General features: G+C 38.1%; 1 protein-coding gene across 1 annotated transcript in view; it reads left to right on the top strand.

The window, feature by feature from the left end:
- NOX4 (NADPH oxidase 4) overlaps nt 1-18,876 on the top strand; it is a 163,895-nt gene that overhangs the window by 68,364 nt on the left and 76,655 nt on the right. The window contains exons 9-11 of the mRNA XM_008153612.3: nt 2,296-2,512; nt 5,667-5,831; nt 6,236-6,298. Coding sequence (XP_008151834.1) covers nt 2,296-2,512; nt 5,667-5,831; nt 6,236-6,298 — 445 coding nt within the window. The remainder of the gene's footprint in view (nt 1-2,295; nt 2,513-5,666; nt 5,832-6,235; nt 6,299-18,876) is intronic.

Consider the following 18,876-nt stretch of genomic DNA (forward strand, 5'->3'; position numbering starts at 1 on the left):
ATGTCCAACTACCCATTTAGGCCCGATCCCAGTAGTCGGACATCCCTCTCACAATCCAGGACTGCTGGCTCCCAACTGCTTGCCTGCCTGCCTTCCTGATTGCCTCTAACCACTTCTGCCTGCCAGCCTGATCACCCCCTAACCACTCCCCTGCCAGCCTGATTGATGCCTAACTGCTCCCCTGCCAGCCTGTTTGCCCCTAACTGTCCTCCCCTGCAGGCCTGGTCACCCCTAACTGCCCTCTCCTGAAGGCCTGGTCTCTCCCCAACTACCCTTCCCTGCAGGCCCAGTCACCCCCAACTTCCCACCTCTGCCAGTCTGGTCACCCCTAACTGCCCTCCCCTGCAGGCTTGATTGCCCCCAACTGCCCTCCCTCCAGGCCTGACCCCTCCCAACTGCCCTCCCCTGCTGGCCATCTTGTGGTAGCCATCTTGTGTCCACATGGGGGCAGCCATCTTTGACCACATGGGGGCAGCCATATTGTGTGCTGGAGTGACTGTCAATTTGCATATTACTCTTTTATTAGATAGGATAGAGGCCTGGTGCACGGGTGGGGGCCAGCTGGTTTGTCCTGAAGGGTGTCCTGCGTCAGGGTGGGGATTCCTTTGGGGCATGGGGTGGCCTGGGCGAGGGGCCTGTGGTGGTTTGCAGGCTGGCCATGCCCCCCGGTGTCCTAAGCAGAGGCCATGGTATCTGGGATTTATTTATCTTCTATAATTGAAACTTTGTAGCCTTGAGCAAGGCCAAGGCAGGCCAGGGCTGTGGAAGCTTGGCTTCCTCCATCACCCGGGCAACTCAAGTCTCCTGCTCTCTCCAGCTCCATGGCTGCTGCCATTTTTGTTGGGATTTATTTATCTTCTATAATTGAAACTTTGTAGCCTTTAGTGGAGGCCTGGGCCTGCCAGGGTGTGCAGAAAGCTTGGCTTCCTCCATTGCTGGGGAAACCCAAGCCTCCTGCTTGCTCTGTGGCTGCAGCCATCTTGGTTGGGTTAATTTTCATACTCGCTCCTGATTGGCTGGTGGGTGTGGCTTGTGGGTGTAGCGGATTGATGGTTAATTTGCATATTACTCATTTATTAGATAGGATACAGCCCACTACTTAGATGCTCCTGATATGTACCATGCTCTTTAACAGTGACTAGTTATAAGGAAGAACATAAATGAAAAAGAAGAGAGAAAGAGAATTAAACATAAGCAGAAGGGTAAAAAAGGAGATTGATCAGATAGAATAGGTGGTGCCTTCCACCATGACTGTCTCAGCTATTGCTTTTCTAGCTTTTATATGTGGAGCTATTTAGTATCATTATTTATGATATAGTTTTTGTGGTTTTATAATAGCATCTTCATAAAATCATTATAACTGTGATATACTAAAAATATACTTTATTAATGTACTAAAATTAATTACTTAGGAGCATGAAGGGTAATTTTAAAACATACCCTTGCCAACTAGAAAACATAATTTTAGAAATACAAATTTCATTGTCTTTGAAATAAAATGGCAACACACTGAAAAATTTCCATTGCTTTTCAAAATTGTATCTTTGTGCAAAAAAAAAAAAAAAAGATATTCTGTACAATCTATCATTTGATGCACTACCCCCATGACATAGATCTTACTTTATTCCTTATTGATAAGAAATGCAGAAAACAGAAAGTTGAATATCATATCTTAGAGTGTCTCAAAATGTGGAGCAATCTGAATAGGATTTTAGGATTTTAGCCTGTCTGATTTCTTATTTTGAGCTTTTTATGTGATCTTGTTTATGGAGAAATAAAAAACAAATAAACAGTTTATGGTCTGATTACTATGTATTAATTGTTTTCAGACCATAAGAGATGCAAGCTTCTAGTTTTCTGTCATGTTTACTTAATGTTTCTCTGGAAACCAGTAAGGCCTTATTTTATTCAATCTTAGCCAAACCAAATATGATTCCTGTGTTTTTTCATTTGTGTTTGAAGATATAGCAAAATACCCTTCATTATAGTGTTTATTGAACTGAAACTTGTGATTATATGAATGCCTAATGGATTTGGAAAAAAGGCTGGCAAATTAAAAAATACTTAGAAAGATCAAATGTGTTTGTCCCTTCCATTTATTTGTGGCATTTTGGGTGTGGGAGTTAGAGTTGAGCTAAATTTTCTCTATTGCTCTTAAGTAAGATATATGAGAAACACTTTGGATAGATACTATGTAAAGTTAACAAGAAGAGTTTATTTTCTTATACTGTTTCCTGATTTCAATTATTTTTTTTTCACCTTCCTGTTTTTATTTTTTTCTTAATTTAATTTTAGAGGATTGTTGAAGTATCAAACCAATATAGATACACACCCTCCAGGCTGCATCGATCTTAATGGAACCCGCTACCGGAATACTCACTTACCTGAAAATCTCTCAGAACATGTTCATGAATCTTTTCCTGAAGGGTTTTCAAAACCAGATGAGGTTACCCGGAACACATCTGTGAAGATTTGTCAGGAAGAGCCCAGGTTTCAAGCTAACTTTCCACAGGTCAGATTAATTTTATGTGTTTGATGGTCTCTGCAAAGTCAATATTTCCATAGCAATCGGTCAAACATGTTTTTGAAGGTACATAAATCAATTATTCTTACAGAACATTTTAGAATGTTTCAATAGCAAGTTACTGCATTACATGATAGGCAGCTGACAGTTCAAGGAGTAAGACCTATGGCATTATGGAATATAACCGACCATATGACCTTTGCTTACTATGGCACTGGTGTTTGCCACAAGAAAGATAAAGATATGCTCCCCATCCATTGGGAAAAATAGGTTGAATATTAAAAACAATAGTGAAAGAACTAATACTAATAATATTTATCATAGTATAGTAAACTGTTATGGTACAATATTATGTACAATATTATAAGTAATAAATTAAAAATTTATTGACTGCTTAATATTATCTGCTAGGCAGATATTATCTGTTAAATGCACTGTATACATAATTTTTTCAATAGTCACAATAACTATTACTATAATCCTCAACTATTATCATCCTCAATTTTCTAATGAGGAAATTGCTGCTTGCATATATAAAATACCTTGAGCAAACTCTACAAATGAACCTGCAGCAGAAATAGAGTGCTAAACTAGGTCTTTGAGTAAAATGTTTAGCTCTTGGAATACTTTCCCAAGGGCCATATGTTCCCTCAAGGCTGTGGGAGCTGCCCAGGTGGGAATTATGCCCTGTAATCTTTGTCTGTACCAAGTGGAAGTAGGGGAAATAGTGATGTCGAGTGTCTGTTTTAAGAAGAAGAAAGTAAATTAGAAAATAAAGGCAGTCAAATACAATGTGACAGAAAGACACTAGACTTCTGTGTAAGAGTATAGAGATATTATATTATAAAGTTGCACACCTGAAATTTATATCATGTTATAAACCAGTGTTACCCCCAATAAATTTAATCCTATCTAATAAAAGAGTAATATGCAAATTGACTGTCACTCCAACTCACAAGATGGCTGCCCCCATGTGGACACAAGATGGCTGCCACAAGATGGCCAGCAGGGGAGGGCAGTTGGGAGGGACCAGGCCTGCAAGGGAGGGCAGTTGGGGGCGATCAAGCCTGCAGGGGAGGGCAGTTAGGGGTGACCAGGCCGGCTGATGAGGGAAGTTGGGGGTGAGCGGGCCTGCAGGGAAGGGCAGTTGTGGGGGACCCAGGCCTTCAGGAGAGGGCAGTTAGGGGTGACCAGGCCTGCAGGAGAGGACAGTTAGGGGCAATCAGGCTGGCAGGGGAGCAGTTAGGCAAAAATCAGACTGGCAGGGAGTGGTTAGGGGGTGATCAGGCTGGCAGGCAGAAGCAGTTAGAGGCAATCAGGAAGGCAGGCAGGCAAGCAGTTGGGAGCCAGCAGTCCTGGACTGTGAGAGGGATGTCTGACTGCCCATTTGGGCCCGATCCTACCAGGGTCCCAGATTGGAGAGGGTGCAGGCTGGGCTGAGGGACACGCCCCCCCCCACCATGCACGAATTTTGTGCACTGGATCTCTAGTTTAAAATAAAAGAAGAAAGAGGAGTCAAAAAGTAGAGTGATTTGTTGATGGCTTTGGAATGTGTGTGTTAGTCTTGTGTTTATTATTAATTCTCTAGATTTCTATTAAGCTTTACAATATCCCAAACTTTCTTGCAATATGTTAGGAAGGACAGGTATTGTGACTCCCATTTTACCTATGTGCAACTTGATGCTCAAAGGGTAACTGTCCCAAAGTTGCAAAACCACTGCTGCATTGCAGAGCTTGTCCTGTGATGCTTACACCTGGTGCCAAACTAAATGTCAGGAAAAGGCATGATCTGTCTGCAGGGGGGAGGAAGGTCCGGGGTAACTGTGTAAGTACGTTTTAAAAAGTGACCATTAAGGTAAGTTTGGATTAGGAGTCTGCAAGTGCTGAGGGAAGTATAGTGTGCAGTTGTAGGAGAAAGCTTGGCTACACAGCCTTCTGGACTCCCAAGAGTATGCAGGGCAATCTCTCCAGCACACGTGCAAAATTGTTACGCTTTCCAGATTCTAAATATAATCTTAGATGTTCATGTTAGATTTATTATGTGAAAGTAAGTTGTAAACAACATGCCTCGTCGATACCATATTTAAAAAATATGTTCACATATTTTACATTTTTTGTATGTGCATTATGCATATACATTATGCATTAAAATATCTAATTTTATTTTAACAAACATTGAACTGGTACATATTTTTTTCTAAAATCATCTTCAAATTTATTTGAGCTTTAACTTCCTTTTTAAAAAATGTTTTTTACTGATTTCTAGAGAGAGAGGAAGGGAGAGGAAAAGAGGGATAGAAACATCCATGAGAGAGAATCATTGATCAACTGCCTCCTGCACGCCCCTCACTGGAAATCAAGCCCCCAACCGGATCATGTGCCCTGACTGGGATTAGACAGGTGTCCTCTTGTCTCATGGATTGACACTCAACCACTGATCCACTGTGGCCGGGCTTAACTTCCCTTTTATCTCTCTTTAGAGAAAAGTATTATCTAAATGTATTATATATGAGTTGTGTATATAGAAGGATATAAGAAACAATGTATGATTTACTGTTAATGGTAGTTAGACCCTGAGCAACTGTTTGAGGGTAGGGTCTTGATATTACTATACCTTTTATTTTATACTTTACTTTTATTTGAATAACTTGCTATAAGAATCTGTTATTTGTTTATACTTTATTTAAAACTAGAGGCCCAGAGCACAAAATTTGTGCACAGGAGGGGGTGGTCCCTCAGTCCAGCCTGCACCCTCTCGCAACCCAGGACCCCTCATGGGTGTCTGATTGCCAGTTTAGGCCCAATCCTGCAGGGATCGGGATCAGGCCTAAACTGGCAGTCAGACATCCCTCTCTCAATCCAGGACCGCTGGCTCCTAACCACTCACCTGCCTGCCTGCCTGATCTCCCCTAACCACCTCTGCCTCGGCCCCGGCTGCTGTGGCTTTGTCCAGAAGGACATCAGGAATGACATCTGGAAGGTTGTTCAGCTGTCCGGTCTAATTAGCATAGTATGCTTTTATTACTATAGATAACAGATTACAATATTTTTAATGTAGTGTGTGAAATAAACAATTAGACAAGATATAAAGAGTCTTACAATGCAAGTATTTTTTAAAGTGCATTTCAAAAATTCTCTGTAGACTTGGCTTTGGATTTCTGGACCTTTGTGCCTGTATTGTGCTGAAAGGCTTTACAGGTGCATCCGGAGTAATAAGCCAGTCACCATCATCTCTGTCATCAGTCACCCCTCAGATGTCATGGAAATTCGAATGGTCAAAGAAAATTTTAAAGCAAGACCTGGCCAGGTGAGTCATTGTTCAGCAACTTTTAAAATACCTTTTATTCTTAAATAAAAATTGCTATTCTTGGATATTTTTTCCATTGATTTTTTTAGAGAGAGTGGAAGGATGGGGAATGAGATAAAGAGAGAGCAACATCGATTTGAGAGAGACACATAAATTGGTTGCCTCCTGCAGGTGCCTTGACCAGGACTGGGGATCAAACCTGCAACCCAGGTATATGCACTTGACTGGGAATCAAACTTGAGACCCTTCAGTTTAAGGGCCAACGCTCTAACCACTGAGTGAACCAGCCAGAGCATAAAATACCTTTTATTCTTATGTAATTTTTGAAAATTAGCATTCAAGTACCATATTAGAAAATTAAAACTTCTCTCTTGGTCATTTAAAAATTGTTTGTTGCTTTTCAGTATATCACTCTACATTGCCCCAGTGTGTCTGCATTAGAAAACCATCCGTTTACCCTCACAATGGTAAGAAACTTTTCTTAATTTTTTTAGAATGAAATGCATATCTTACTTTTTTATACTCCACCTCATTCTAAAAGTCATTCAAGGCTGTCACAAGATCCTTTTTAAGGAGGCCATCTTTTTGCAAAGAAATATGATTATCTGTACAGAAACTTTGTAACTATTAATTATTATTTTATGCTATTTTAACATTCAAAGAGTAATATATTTAAAATTTATTAAATCTTTTTTACTCAAAATGCATAATTTTTATATAATTGCACTTTTTCTTTTGTGGATTATGTACCAAAATATAATCTGTGCATGATTTTCTTTAAAGAGACTGAATTTCTTTAAAGAAATTGAGTTGAGGTAGAAGCATAAGAAAACCCAGGCAGTGTTTAGACAAGAAAAAGTCCAGTGTAATTGATACCCATCCTGTATATGGGGGAGAAAAAGGAAAATAAGGTAAAAAAAAAAAAGTAAAATGGAATAATAATGGAGGGGGATAGCTAAATAACAGAATCACCAAATATTTTAGCACATTGATTAACATTATTTTATGCATTCCAAAAATGTCATGAGCCATTATAAAAAAATAAATAATGCACAAATAAATAAAATAGGAACTTTTCCTAATTTTCCCCTTTTCCAATTATTTTCTTTAGAGTTTAACATATATTCTTCTAGACATTTTACTCTATAATTTGGCATATATAGGTGTTTGGCATATTTGATGACTGATTTGTTTTATAATTTTCTCTTTCACTCAACAATATACTATGGGAAACTTTTCATGTTACTTTTTATATGCCTCACTCTTGTTAATGACTACATAATATTTTATAAATTATTTAATATTCCCCATGGATTATAGGGATTAAGATTTTATCCCATTTCTAACTAAGGCAACAGAACAGGGACCGCATGTTTCAGTGTGTGCTTAAGATATGCAAATAAAATTGAACAAATTATAGGGTGGGGAGACAGATAAATAACTGGTTTGACACCAGTGCTGAGATGCAAGGTTGGGTTTACTAGGATGGAAACTGCTATAAATTTGATATGCCTCTTGAGAATAGTACTTGTGGAGAGAGCTAGGTCAGAAAAATCTATATTTAGAGGATAAAAGAAACAGAAAGGGAGTGTCAAATGGTTAGAGAAAAAAGTGAAGTTATTTAAATAAATAATTTCAATTCTTTAAAGGAAAATATTTCATCATTGCTTCAAATTTTGCATTCTGTTTATATGTAATACATTATTTATTAATGATTAAGAGAAAAGCATGGTGGTTACAAAGGGGAGGGAGGTGGGGGGATAGTAAAGGGTAAAAGAGGTCAAATATATGGCAATATAAGATTGACTTTGGGCAGTGGGCACACAATACAATATACAGACGATGTATCATAGAAATGTATACTTAAAACCTATATAATTTTATTGACCAATTTAATTTGAAAAAAAAGAATATGTGGTTTGGCATCTAGTGAAATAACTAACAACATTCTATTATATCAAGAAATATTTAAGTTCAGGAGGGAGTTGGATGAAGGCAAAGAGATTGGATGCTTAGAATTCTATATTCATGAGTTTTTATTTGACCATATGTGCACCTCCTCTATATAGGCTAGGAAATGGTTTGTACCCTTCCCAGATTTGGAGGAATTAATAGCTGGCTCACTTATACTATCCCCCAAGGAACGAATCCTGCTGCTGTCTAGAAAGGAATATGAGTAGAGAAAACATTTTTAAGCTAATTTTTACATTATGCTGTTTTGTTAATTTACTATTGTTGACTTTAAACAGACAGCAACCAGATATTTCTCCAGCAAATTGGATTTATTCAGGAACCACAAAGAACTGCAATTTGGGACATATTCTAATAGTGAACCACATGCATGTTCAAAAAACAAAAGTGATAAACTTTCTTTTACAGAGGAAAAGGGAGTTCAGAGGGGTTATAAACAAAGACTCCATTGAAGGAGACTGGGAGTTTGAAGTGTAGTGGCTTTTCATTGGTGAGTTGTAGCAGTCTTTCATTGGCTGAGTGGTTGCTGGGCAAGGAGAAGATCCTACTTCTTCCTGTTGGACATGGAAAGTATGTCTTTTCCTTTTTGGGGTGATTGGCTATAAGTGGTGAGGAGTGCTCCTCCTTTGGGCCCTCACAACTCAAATTTAAGTGAGGTTTCTGTTTATTAATCACACTCTGTTTTCTTGCCAATTCCCTTCCTTTTGTCCAATTAGTTCTATTTGGCACTTACATGTAAAATGCTTCTTAAACATTTTCACTAGAAAGGGTTCCTTTGAAATAAACAAAGCAAAAAAGTAATTTCCTATGTGCTGATTCTCACTAAAAAGTGTGTACATGCCCCATCTTTGTCAAAGATAATAGTCCCTACTAATTAAATGCTTAAGAAGTTCCTTCATAAACGTTGAAAATATTATATTGTTTAATTCTTACTATATTTCTATGACATGTGTACTACAAACTATATTTTATGTAGAAAACAACGTGACTGCAAGAGATTAAATAAAGTCACACTGCTAGTTGGTGGCACAGGTGAGATACAGACCTGCCTGGCTGAAAGGCGTGTGGTCAGCTATTCTGCACAGTCTCTCTCTTGCCTCACCACTCATTGGTGTTCAGAGCATTCATATTTCTAAAACTCTTATTGGTTTTAGATATACTTGTTGTTGGTGTCAAACAACAAAAAAGAATTACCATTTAGGAGAAAGCTGTACTGAAACTACCAAGAGGCATTTTCAAGAGAAATATGCAATGGAAAGTTTTGGATTTTCTGTAGTACTAAGCTCTTCAAATACTGTGGAGAGTTAACAGTCAAATAAGTTTCCCTGCTAGAAAACTGTGACAGTAGAAGGGAAAATCAAATCTATAAAATATGCAATGATCACAAACTCTGTAGTTTGAACTTCAACTCATTTTTAAAATGGAGATTCAACTTTTAAAACTGAAAATATGAGAAATAAATACAAAAGAAAAGGCACAGAAGCACGAAAGTAATTTTCACAATTTCAGTCATGGGAAAGCTAAGTTTTGAGTACTGATTTAATTAGATACCCAAAGGTTGGAGTTTTAATTACTTCAGGTGCTTCAGCATTTTTACCCTTGACATTTATTTTCCTACACAAAGACATGATACTTTGGTGGGTTTTCCCAGGACATTGTGATTGTTTTCTGCTATTGCACCTACAAATCTCCTAGGGCAGAACCAGCAGGCACATGTTTGGTGACAAGACTGAGGGAGAGAGGAGGTAATCCTATACTATTAGAACATGGATTTTGGAATCCTAGACAGTCTGGGTTGGAGGACTGGAACCCCCACTTATTAGTACTATATCCTTGGGCGAGATAATTAGCATGTTTACCTTTGGTTTGCTTCTTTATAAAGTGTGGGTAATAATAGTGACTTCTCTATGGAGTTACATTGGATAGGAATTTAAAAAAAAAAGATATAATAAGTCCTAATCATGGAGCTTGGCATATAGTAAGTTCTCAGTAAGTTAGAAATTGTTATCCACTGTCTCGTCCACATTTTACCTTTCATAATTTGGTGACACCTCTCCATTTTTGTTACCACTCCCCATGTCACCTTTGCTATTTTGCTTTTTATTTTTATTTGTTATGGTTGTTGTTTTAGATAATGAGTGTAGAACCAAGACAGGATTAAATTGAATTTTTTTGCCTCATTCTGCAGCATGAACTAACTGACCAAGCTCTGGCCACAGTCTGGTTTAGAAGCAGTTATTTCGGGGACGGATGATTTATTTGCCTCTTGTGGTTTACTAGCAGTTAGGATGAAGGATGGACCTTTATTGGCTGAAAACCTGGGTAGAATTTTACGTGTTGTTCTTCAACTATGTATTGGATCTCTAAGTGTTTTCCAGCTATGCTCTGTAATTGCCAAGTTTGGATTTTCTACCAAAACAAATATTCTATTAAAGTATGCTCTCATCTAATTTAGATGTAGGACTCAGATATGATTTTAAAAAGCTCAAACTTAAAACATGAAAACTACTGCTTACTATAAAATGTAGCTTCTCTTAGTATTTAACTGAGACAGACATTTATTATGCTTATTGATATGTTTCATAGATTCTCAAAGAAATAATACACAATCTACTTTTTTTATGGTGGTAATAGATTGAAGCTTACATAAATATATCTATATCCATTCCTTATTATTCTAATTCAGATGTACACATGACTTTCCTGACAGCTGTATTCTAAATTGTGTGACTCATGACTCTTAAGCTTGGATAACCTAATTTCACATATTTTTCCATGAGTCAGAGGCAAGTTTAGCTGTTAGTTTGTTATTGTCTGTACTCTAACATAGCATGCCTTCACTTGCCATCATTGTTCTGCTTTGTGTTTTTAATCTCTCAACCAGTCACTTTGGGAATAGTCTTTCCAGTTTTCAATGAAAACCAGACAAGAATGGCCATGCATGGCTTAAAGATTGAAAATATTTATTTCATTTCATGGATTTAAATATAAGCAGGAAAGCTGCTTTAGTGGTTTGGATCTTGTGTCTTGCTTTCATCTATCTAATTCTTAAAAATTGCTTTCCTCTAGGGCTTTACAAATCTTTTGCTTAGACAGCTTAGAAACTCAACTAGGATAGATGACAGGTTAGCAAGGCAATAAAGTGTCTTAACTATAGACCATGCACAGTGGTGGAAGTTGCCACAGAAGGTCACTAATGTTCATGAAATATAACGGGACATCTGAATTCTCTGAAAGTTAAACATCATCTAATTATCAAGTCTGGCTCTTTTCCAGGGAAAAAGAATATATTTCTTCAGTGCATAATGAGAGCCTGCATGATAAATATGAACTTTAATCAGTCAGTGTATTCAGAGCAAACCTGCTGTTTAATAGTAAACTTGATTTATTCAATTGGTATTTTTGGATGCCTCCTTTAAACTAGGTATCAAAGAGAAAATGATGGATAAAAGCCCTTTCTTGACTCATATCTCCTTCCAACCTCTCCCCCATTTTTCAGTTCTTCAGTTCCTTTTCTCTCATTCTCTCTTAAATTCACCAGTGGCTGCCCACAGCACTACTAAAACATTTCCAAGGTCAGCATGACTATGTTATTGCTAAATCTAATGGTCATTTCCCAGTTCTCAATGGCTTTGACTTCTCAGGAGCACTTGGCACAGCTAATCACTTGCTTTATTAACATGTGTTGTTCATTTTGCTTCCAGTACATCCACTCACCTGGTTTATCTTCTATTTTTTCTGACTCTTTTTTAAAATTTTTTTGCTGTTTCTTGTCATTCCCATGACCTCTAAATATTAGAACACTCCAGTGTCCATTCCCTGAAACCTTTTTCTCTCTGGCTAAACTCACTTCTCTGGTGATCCCATTCAATCTTTTTAATACATCTGTGTGTTATCATCTCCAAAATTTATATTTCCAGCTCAGCTTCAACTCTAAAATTCAAGGTCATATATCCAATTGTCTACCCCAAACTTCCACTTGGATTTCTAAAGAAAATCGTAAGTTAGCATGCCTAAAATTGAATTCTTAATCTTTAGCCTTTCAAATCCATTCCACCCATACTCTTCCAACCCTCTTCAGTTAGTGCCAAATTGTTCAGGCTGAAAATCTGGATGTAAACTTAACTTGTATCCTTTAAAAAAAAACACACACACAAACACACACACACACAAAAAAAAAAAAAAAAACTACAGTCAACAATCTGTCCACAAATTTTCTTGCCTCTACCTTTAAAATATGTCCATAATTTTCATACACCCAATCCACTGCCATCTGCATATCCTCCTAGTTGGTCTCCCTCTGTCTGCCCTTACTCACCTATCAGGTAATCTTAAGAAACAGCCAGGATGATTATTTTACGATGCAAATCAGATTATGTCATTTATTTGTTTAAAAACCTGGTAGTTTTCACCCTGAGTTATACTTGATATATCTTGGCTTGCATCTGTGTGAGTGTGTGTGTGTGTGTATGGAAGAGGTGATGTCAGAGGTCAGTGTGGCTAGAAATACACTAAGAAAAAGGAAGGGTGGTAGGAAATAATGTCAGAGAATTCCTGAGGAGTCAGATTATGTGGGGTTTATAGGACATGGACAGGGTTTGGCTTTTACTTTGAGGAGGGAGCCATTGGAGGGTTCTGAGTAGAGGAATGACATGTCTAGCTTAATTTTTAACAGGATCACTCTGGCGGCTATGTTAATATTAAATGAAGTGAAGCAGGAAGACAGTTAGGAGGCTGTTGCCGTCATCCAGTTGAGGCATGATGATGGCTTGGCCCAGAGTGGAGCTGGTGAGAAGTGTCAGATTCTTAACATATTTTAAAGTTAGAGTTAATAGGATTTCTTGATAGACTGGGTATGGAATGTGAAAGAAATAGAAGACTCAAGCTTATCGTCAAGGTTTTTGGTCTTAGCAACTAGAGCTGTGTTAACCGAGATAGGGAAGGCTGTGTGGAGAGCAGATTATGAGGAGAATATCTAGAGCTCAGTTTTGGACAGGTAAATTTGAGATGGCACTTAGTGTGCCTTTAAAAAATATTTGCTGTGCCCTAACCGGTTTGGCTCAGTGGATAGAGCTTCGGCCCGTGGACTGAAAGGTCCCAGGTTCAATTCTGGTCAAAGGCATTTACCTTGGTTGCGGGCACATCCCTAGTAGGAGGTGTACAGGAGGCAGCTGATCGATGTTTCTCTCTCATCAATTTTTCTAACTCTCTATCCCTCTCCTTTCCTCTCTGTAAAAAAAAAATCAATAAAATATATTTAAAAAAATATTTGCTGAGCTAATGAATAGCAGGCATTTTCGCTCTACTTTCCACAGTACTAGTTATTCCTGCATCTAGAGCCCTTTTTGTCTCACCTCTGCTTATCTTTGGGTTTGTGGATGGGTAATTGCCTGGCTTGTACTTGCAGTGAGGTGGATCTGGGGATCCAGTTAATTCCATTTACAGACATGAACAGTTCTTTTTTTAAATCATGAGCCCATACCCAGCCTCTTTTTGAGACGTAAGATTTCTCATTATCCTGTGGGGAAGATGGGCTTGCTTCTCAAAGTGGATCTCCTTTTTGAAGGTAGACTAGTTAAGTGAGGAAATGAAGGGGCAGGGTCATGTTTTAGTCGATCCATGTTGGTTTAGGTAGATTATTAGAGTGGATCAGGAGAAACATGGAATATAATGTTGGAAAGAAATTGGAACAGATGTGGTTGGCCAGATAGGAAGGAAAATAACTGGGTGTTTATCTATAGGGGGATCACAAAAGGTTAACCAATAGGAGATTGCTATGATCAGACCCTTTCTTTGGTAAGATTATTTGAAAGGACTTGAAAATTGATTGAATGCTGTCAGGAAGAGAAATACCTGATATTACTCTGGGGTTTGAGGCTCTGCTCTGATAAGGATTTATAGGTTCTATGGCCAGACATAGGAGAAGGAGAAGGAGAATATAACTTGAGAAGTAAAACAATTGCAATTTGAGATATATTACATTTAGAGTGAATTTCTGGTGGGAATGTCTAGCAGGAATAGAAAATGTGGAAGAAAGAGCTAACAATAAAGCCCTGACAACAATGATTAAAGAACATTATGTTCTGTGATCATTTCCTCTTATTTAATAAATTTAAAAACAAACACATTGTGGCTTTTAAATTTCTTTTCCATGTTGAGTAAATCCTTGTGCAGTGACATCATTTTTACATTCAGTTCCCAAATGTAAGATAATTACATAATATCTGTTTATATTTTTGAGGGACTGTTATAAAATCTTTTGAGCACATTAAAAACTCAACACCATATTGAGCAAATAATTTGAAGGAAAAGCTTTTTTCCCCATCCAGGATAGCAAAATACACATTTTCTCAGATCTGTTGTTATAAATTTTGTCACTTTATTTTCTTATCCTTAACTAGATGCTGTGTATTCTGGTAGTTATAGTAAGGTCTACAAGAGCCAAAGCCCATTCTCTTCATCTAGGTAACTTACATGAAACTAAAGGAAGACTCAGCAATGTTTTAATGTTTACTTTTAAATTTAACATTTAAAATATTTAAAATTATAGGCATTGTAAAAGTTAATAATAAATTTTAAAAAATAGATGTGTATGAAATGAGTTCTTACTTTCTATCTTTAATTTAATTTCCCAGAAGTTAATGTTGAGTAATAAAGTATTTTATATTCTCTTCAACAAATTTCTATGTATAGAGAAAAAACACTAATATCCATTTTTATTTTAGTGATGCGAACTTAACTACACATACTGTCTTGCAACTTTTTAAACTGAAAGAATTGGCATAAGCATATATTTCTTTATTAATGTTCTGGGAGAAACAAGATAGGCATGGATATTAATACTTTATTATTTCTTTCCTTTGAGAAATTTTCAAAACACTCTTAAAAAGATAGTAAGGCCCTGCTGGCGTTGCTCAGTGGTTGAGCATTGACCAATGAACCAGGAAGTCACAATTCAAATCCTAGTCAGGGCACATGCCTGGATTGTGGGTGGGCTGGATCCCCAGTGTGGGGCATGCAGGAGGCAACTGATCAATAATTTTTCTCTCATCATTGATGTTTCTATCTCTCTCCTTTCTGAAATCAATAAAAATGTATGTAAAAAAACAAATCTTTATCATTTAAAAACAGAAGATAGTAAGAAAACATTAAAGAATCACTACATTGTACCTTAAGCAATGTTAGTGTATATGAACATTATTTTGGCAAAGCTACTAAAATGTGATTCTGAGATCTTTAGTCACTTTCAAACCACACATACTGAAACCCTTCTAAGTTACTCTGTGCAGGCCCCCTTCAGATTGGAGGCTATCTGATTGGCCAAAGTCTCTCTTAAAATCTGTCTTCTTAATTCTTAACTAATCTGAGGAAATTTCTAAAGGCATCATTCCCAAGAATTTGAGAGAAACAATATTGTGTTTTATCTTTTCAAAGCAGATCAGCCTTAAAAGCTATATTAATGCATTTGGCCAGCTCTTAGAAGAAGAAGCTTTATAGGCTCCTACAAGACCTGAGGAGATGTTATATTAAACATCATATGTAATTATCTTTTACAATGTCTGTGCTGAAAGAATAGAACAGGGCTATGAATACGTGGAAAACGTAAATGTTTTCCTTTAGAATAATCCTATATAATAATAGACAAATATGCAAATTGACCATACCTCCGACACACCCACAAAGCCACGCCCACAAGCCACGCCCACCATCCAATCAGAGCGAGCATGCAAATTAACCCAAACCAAGATGGCTACAGCCACAGAGAGCAAGGTTTCCTAGGTAACAGAGGAAGCCAAGCTTTCTGCCAGCCGTTGCAGGCCTAAGCCTCCACTCAAGCTACAAAGTTATAATTATAGAAGGTAAACAAATTCAAACAAATGGCGGCAGAATGGAGCTTGAGAGAGCAGGCCAGGGTTGCCGCTGGCAACAGGGGAAGCAAAGCTTTCCACACACCCTGGCCGGGCCCACCCGCTTAAGGCAACAAAGTTTCAATTATAACCCCAACACAAATGGCTTTGGACCTCGGAGGGAGCCCCAGGCTTGGCTCTGCTCCAGGCTACAAAGTTTCAATTGTAGAAGGAAAATAAATTCCAGATACCAGGGCTTCTGCTTGCGTTGCCAGGGGGCGTGGCTGGCCTGCAAACCACCACAGGCCCCTCACTCAGGCCGCCCCACGCTCCAAGGGTACCCCACCCTGATCAGGCACACCCTTCAGGGCAAACCAGCTGGCCCTCACCCCTGTACAAGGCCTCTATCCTATCTAATAAAAGAGTACTATGCAGATTGATCATCACTGCAACACAATATAGCTGCCCCCATGTGGTCAAAGATCCTGCCCCCATGTGGACACAAGATGGCCACCACAAGATGGCCAGCAGGAGAGGGCAGTTGGGAGGCACCCGGCCTGCAAGGGAGGGCAGTTGAGAGGGACCAATCCTGCAAGGGAGGGCAGTTGGAGGTGATCAACCATGCAGGTGAGGGCAGTTAGGGGTGACCAGGCTGGCAGAGGAGGGAAGTTGAGGGCAAACAGGCTGGCAGCAGAGTGGTTAGGGGGTGATCAGGCTGGCAGGCAGAAGTGGTTAGGGGCAATCAGGAAGGCAGGCAGGCAAGCAGTTGGGAGCCAGCAGTCCTGGATTGTGAGAGGCAGGCAGAAGCGGTTAGGGGCAATCAGGAAGGCAGGCAGGCAAGCAGTTGGGAGCCAGCAGTCCTGGATTGTGAGAGGGATGTCCGACTGCCCGTTTAGGCCCGATCCCAGGGATCGGGCCTAAACGGGCAGTCGGACATCCCTTGAGGGGTCCCAGGTCCCAGATTGGAGAGGGTACAGGCTGGGCTGAGGGACAACCTCCCTCCATGCACGAATTTCGTGCACCGGGCCTCTAGTACATTATAAGATTAAGTCGAGCTAGATGTACACTTAGTCACATGAAGACAGACCTTTTTGCCCCTATTCTATTTTCTTGGCTTAGATCTTTTCATAACCTAAGATAGTGAGTTAAACATCAAGTAACATGTGGACAATCATATTGGTAGCTTGGAACTCTGTTGGGATTCTTGCTTTCTGCAAACTACAACTTTTACTGCATAGATATTTTGGTCAGTCTTAGATAGTATGAAGTAAATAAGCTGGGTGGTTTTTACATATCACATCATTTTATTTGTAGATTTACTAATGACAATACTGATTGAGCTCAAAATTATTAAAAACCAGAATGTAAATTAAATAAATATTAGACTCATAAGTGAAATATTTTAATAGTATATATTTGATTTATTTTAATATTTCATATTACTGCAAGCAGTAACAATCCTATTAGAAACACTAATTGCAGAATTATAGTTTGGAAATCTATGTTACATTAATTCCCAGCTCTGAACATATATTAGATCATGTGCTTTTTAGTTTGTTTGTGATTTGTCATGAGCACATGATTAATACCTACATTTTAATTTATTTTTTTCACTGATATCCAAGCTCCCTTACTTCTGGGATAAATCATTTACATATATCCATGGTATTTTCATCTTCCTTTATTTCTTCTCCTAACAGCCTATCTGATCTGTGTTAATTGGTCACCACAATGAGCTTGAGGATCTTAGACTTGCTTTATGTAACCCATTCTCTCTCACAGGGGCCTTCAGAACCACTGCCATTTTCTTACATCTTTGCTTTAACTTCAGCCCATATTCCCCCTAATATATTGTTGTACATTGGTTCAATTAATCTTCAACCAATATGTTTTTTTTCCTCCTACTCCATTTGATTTCTCAAACAACCCTTATCTTTTGCCACATCTTTTTTTTTAATGGAGATAGTGACCTTTATAGTTAAGAACTATGTAGTTAGATAAATCTGGATCTGAATTCTGCCTTGTCTTTTGACTAGTTCTATGATCTTGAGCAAGTTAATATTTTTAATTTCAATTACTCTATTTCCTTAACTATAAAAGACAACTCTCCAGGGTTATTATGAGATTTTGAAACGGAAGCACTTAGCACTGTCCTTGGCACATGATACTCAATGACCACTGGGTAGTCACACAAAGGTGATCTCTTATCTATAACCTTCAGGTTAGATGTATTTTTAGAATTCAGAATTTTGTGGATTTTAAAGGGTATGCACATTCCTTATATAAGATCTCTAGTAGGATGTGAGGCAGCATTCTTAAACAAATAGACATTTCTGTAGGGAAATACTTCTGTTTGAATTTTTATATAGAAGTATTAGCCTCTCATCATTACCCATCCATCAATTCAAGTCAGTTATTGCCACCGAGCTATAAAAATACTCATTTTTCAGAACTGTTGAATTTTAGAATTGTGAATAAAGGATTGGAATTCTGGAAAATTAAAGGAGATTCTGCATTTTCTTATTGTGAACTATACTATTCTCTCATTTTTACTATCTGGGCATTTTCTAGATTTTATAAACATGGGCCACAGATACATTTTATTATTTTTGTTACCATAACTCACTCCCCTCCCCAGGTGCCCCTGCCTGGGAATATCACTCCAGGTATCTTTTTTTTTTTTTTAATATATTTTATTGATTTTTTACAGAGAGGAAGAGAGAGGGATAGAGAGTTAGAAACATCGATGAGAGAGAATCATCGATCAGCTGCCTCTTGCACACCCCCTACTGGGGATGTGCCCACAACCAAGGCACATGCCCTTGACCGGAATCGAACCTGGGACCCTTGAGTCCGCAGGCCGACGCTCTATCCACTGAGCCAAACCGGTTTCGGCTCCAGGTATCTTCTGAGAATAGCACTCCAGATAGCTTCTGGGAATTAAAGGAATGAAAAAGAAAGAAATGGAATGCTTTCAGTATCAGTTTCCTCTTTGGATATTTAAGTCACATTGAGAATTATATTTTTCTTTTCTCCAAAATTTGTTAGAATGTGAAGCATATGATAAGATCAGAAGAGAAACAGACATCAAAATTTTTAGTGTACATTCTGCCTTTGTAGTAAAAGCTGTGACCTCTTAAATATTTTAACTCAAAAGATATTTAAGCAAGATTTATAGTAATATATAATATACTAGCAGTTTGAGACTATATTAAATTGTTTTATTT

The sequence above is a fragment of the Eptesicus fuscus genome, chromosome 13 (assembly GCF_027574615.1).
Source record: "Eptesicus fuscus isolate TK198812 chromosome 13, DD_ASM_mEF_20220401, whole genome shotgun sequence".
Taxonomy (NCBI): Eukaryota; Metazoa; Chordata; class Mammalia; order Chiroptera; family Vespertilionidae; genus Eptesicus; species Eptesicus fuscus.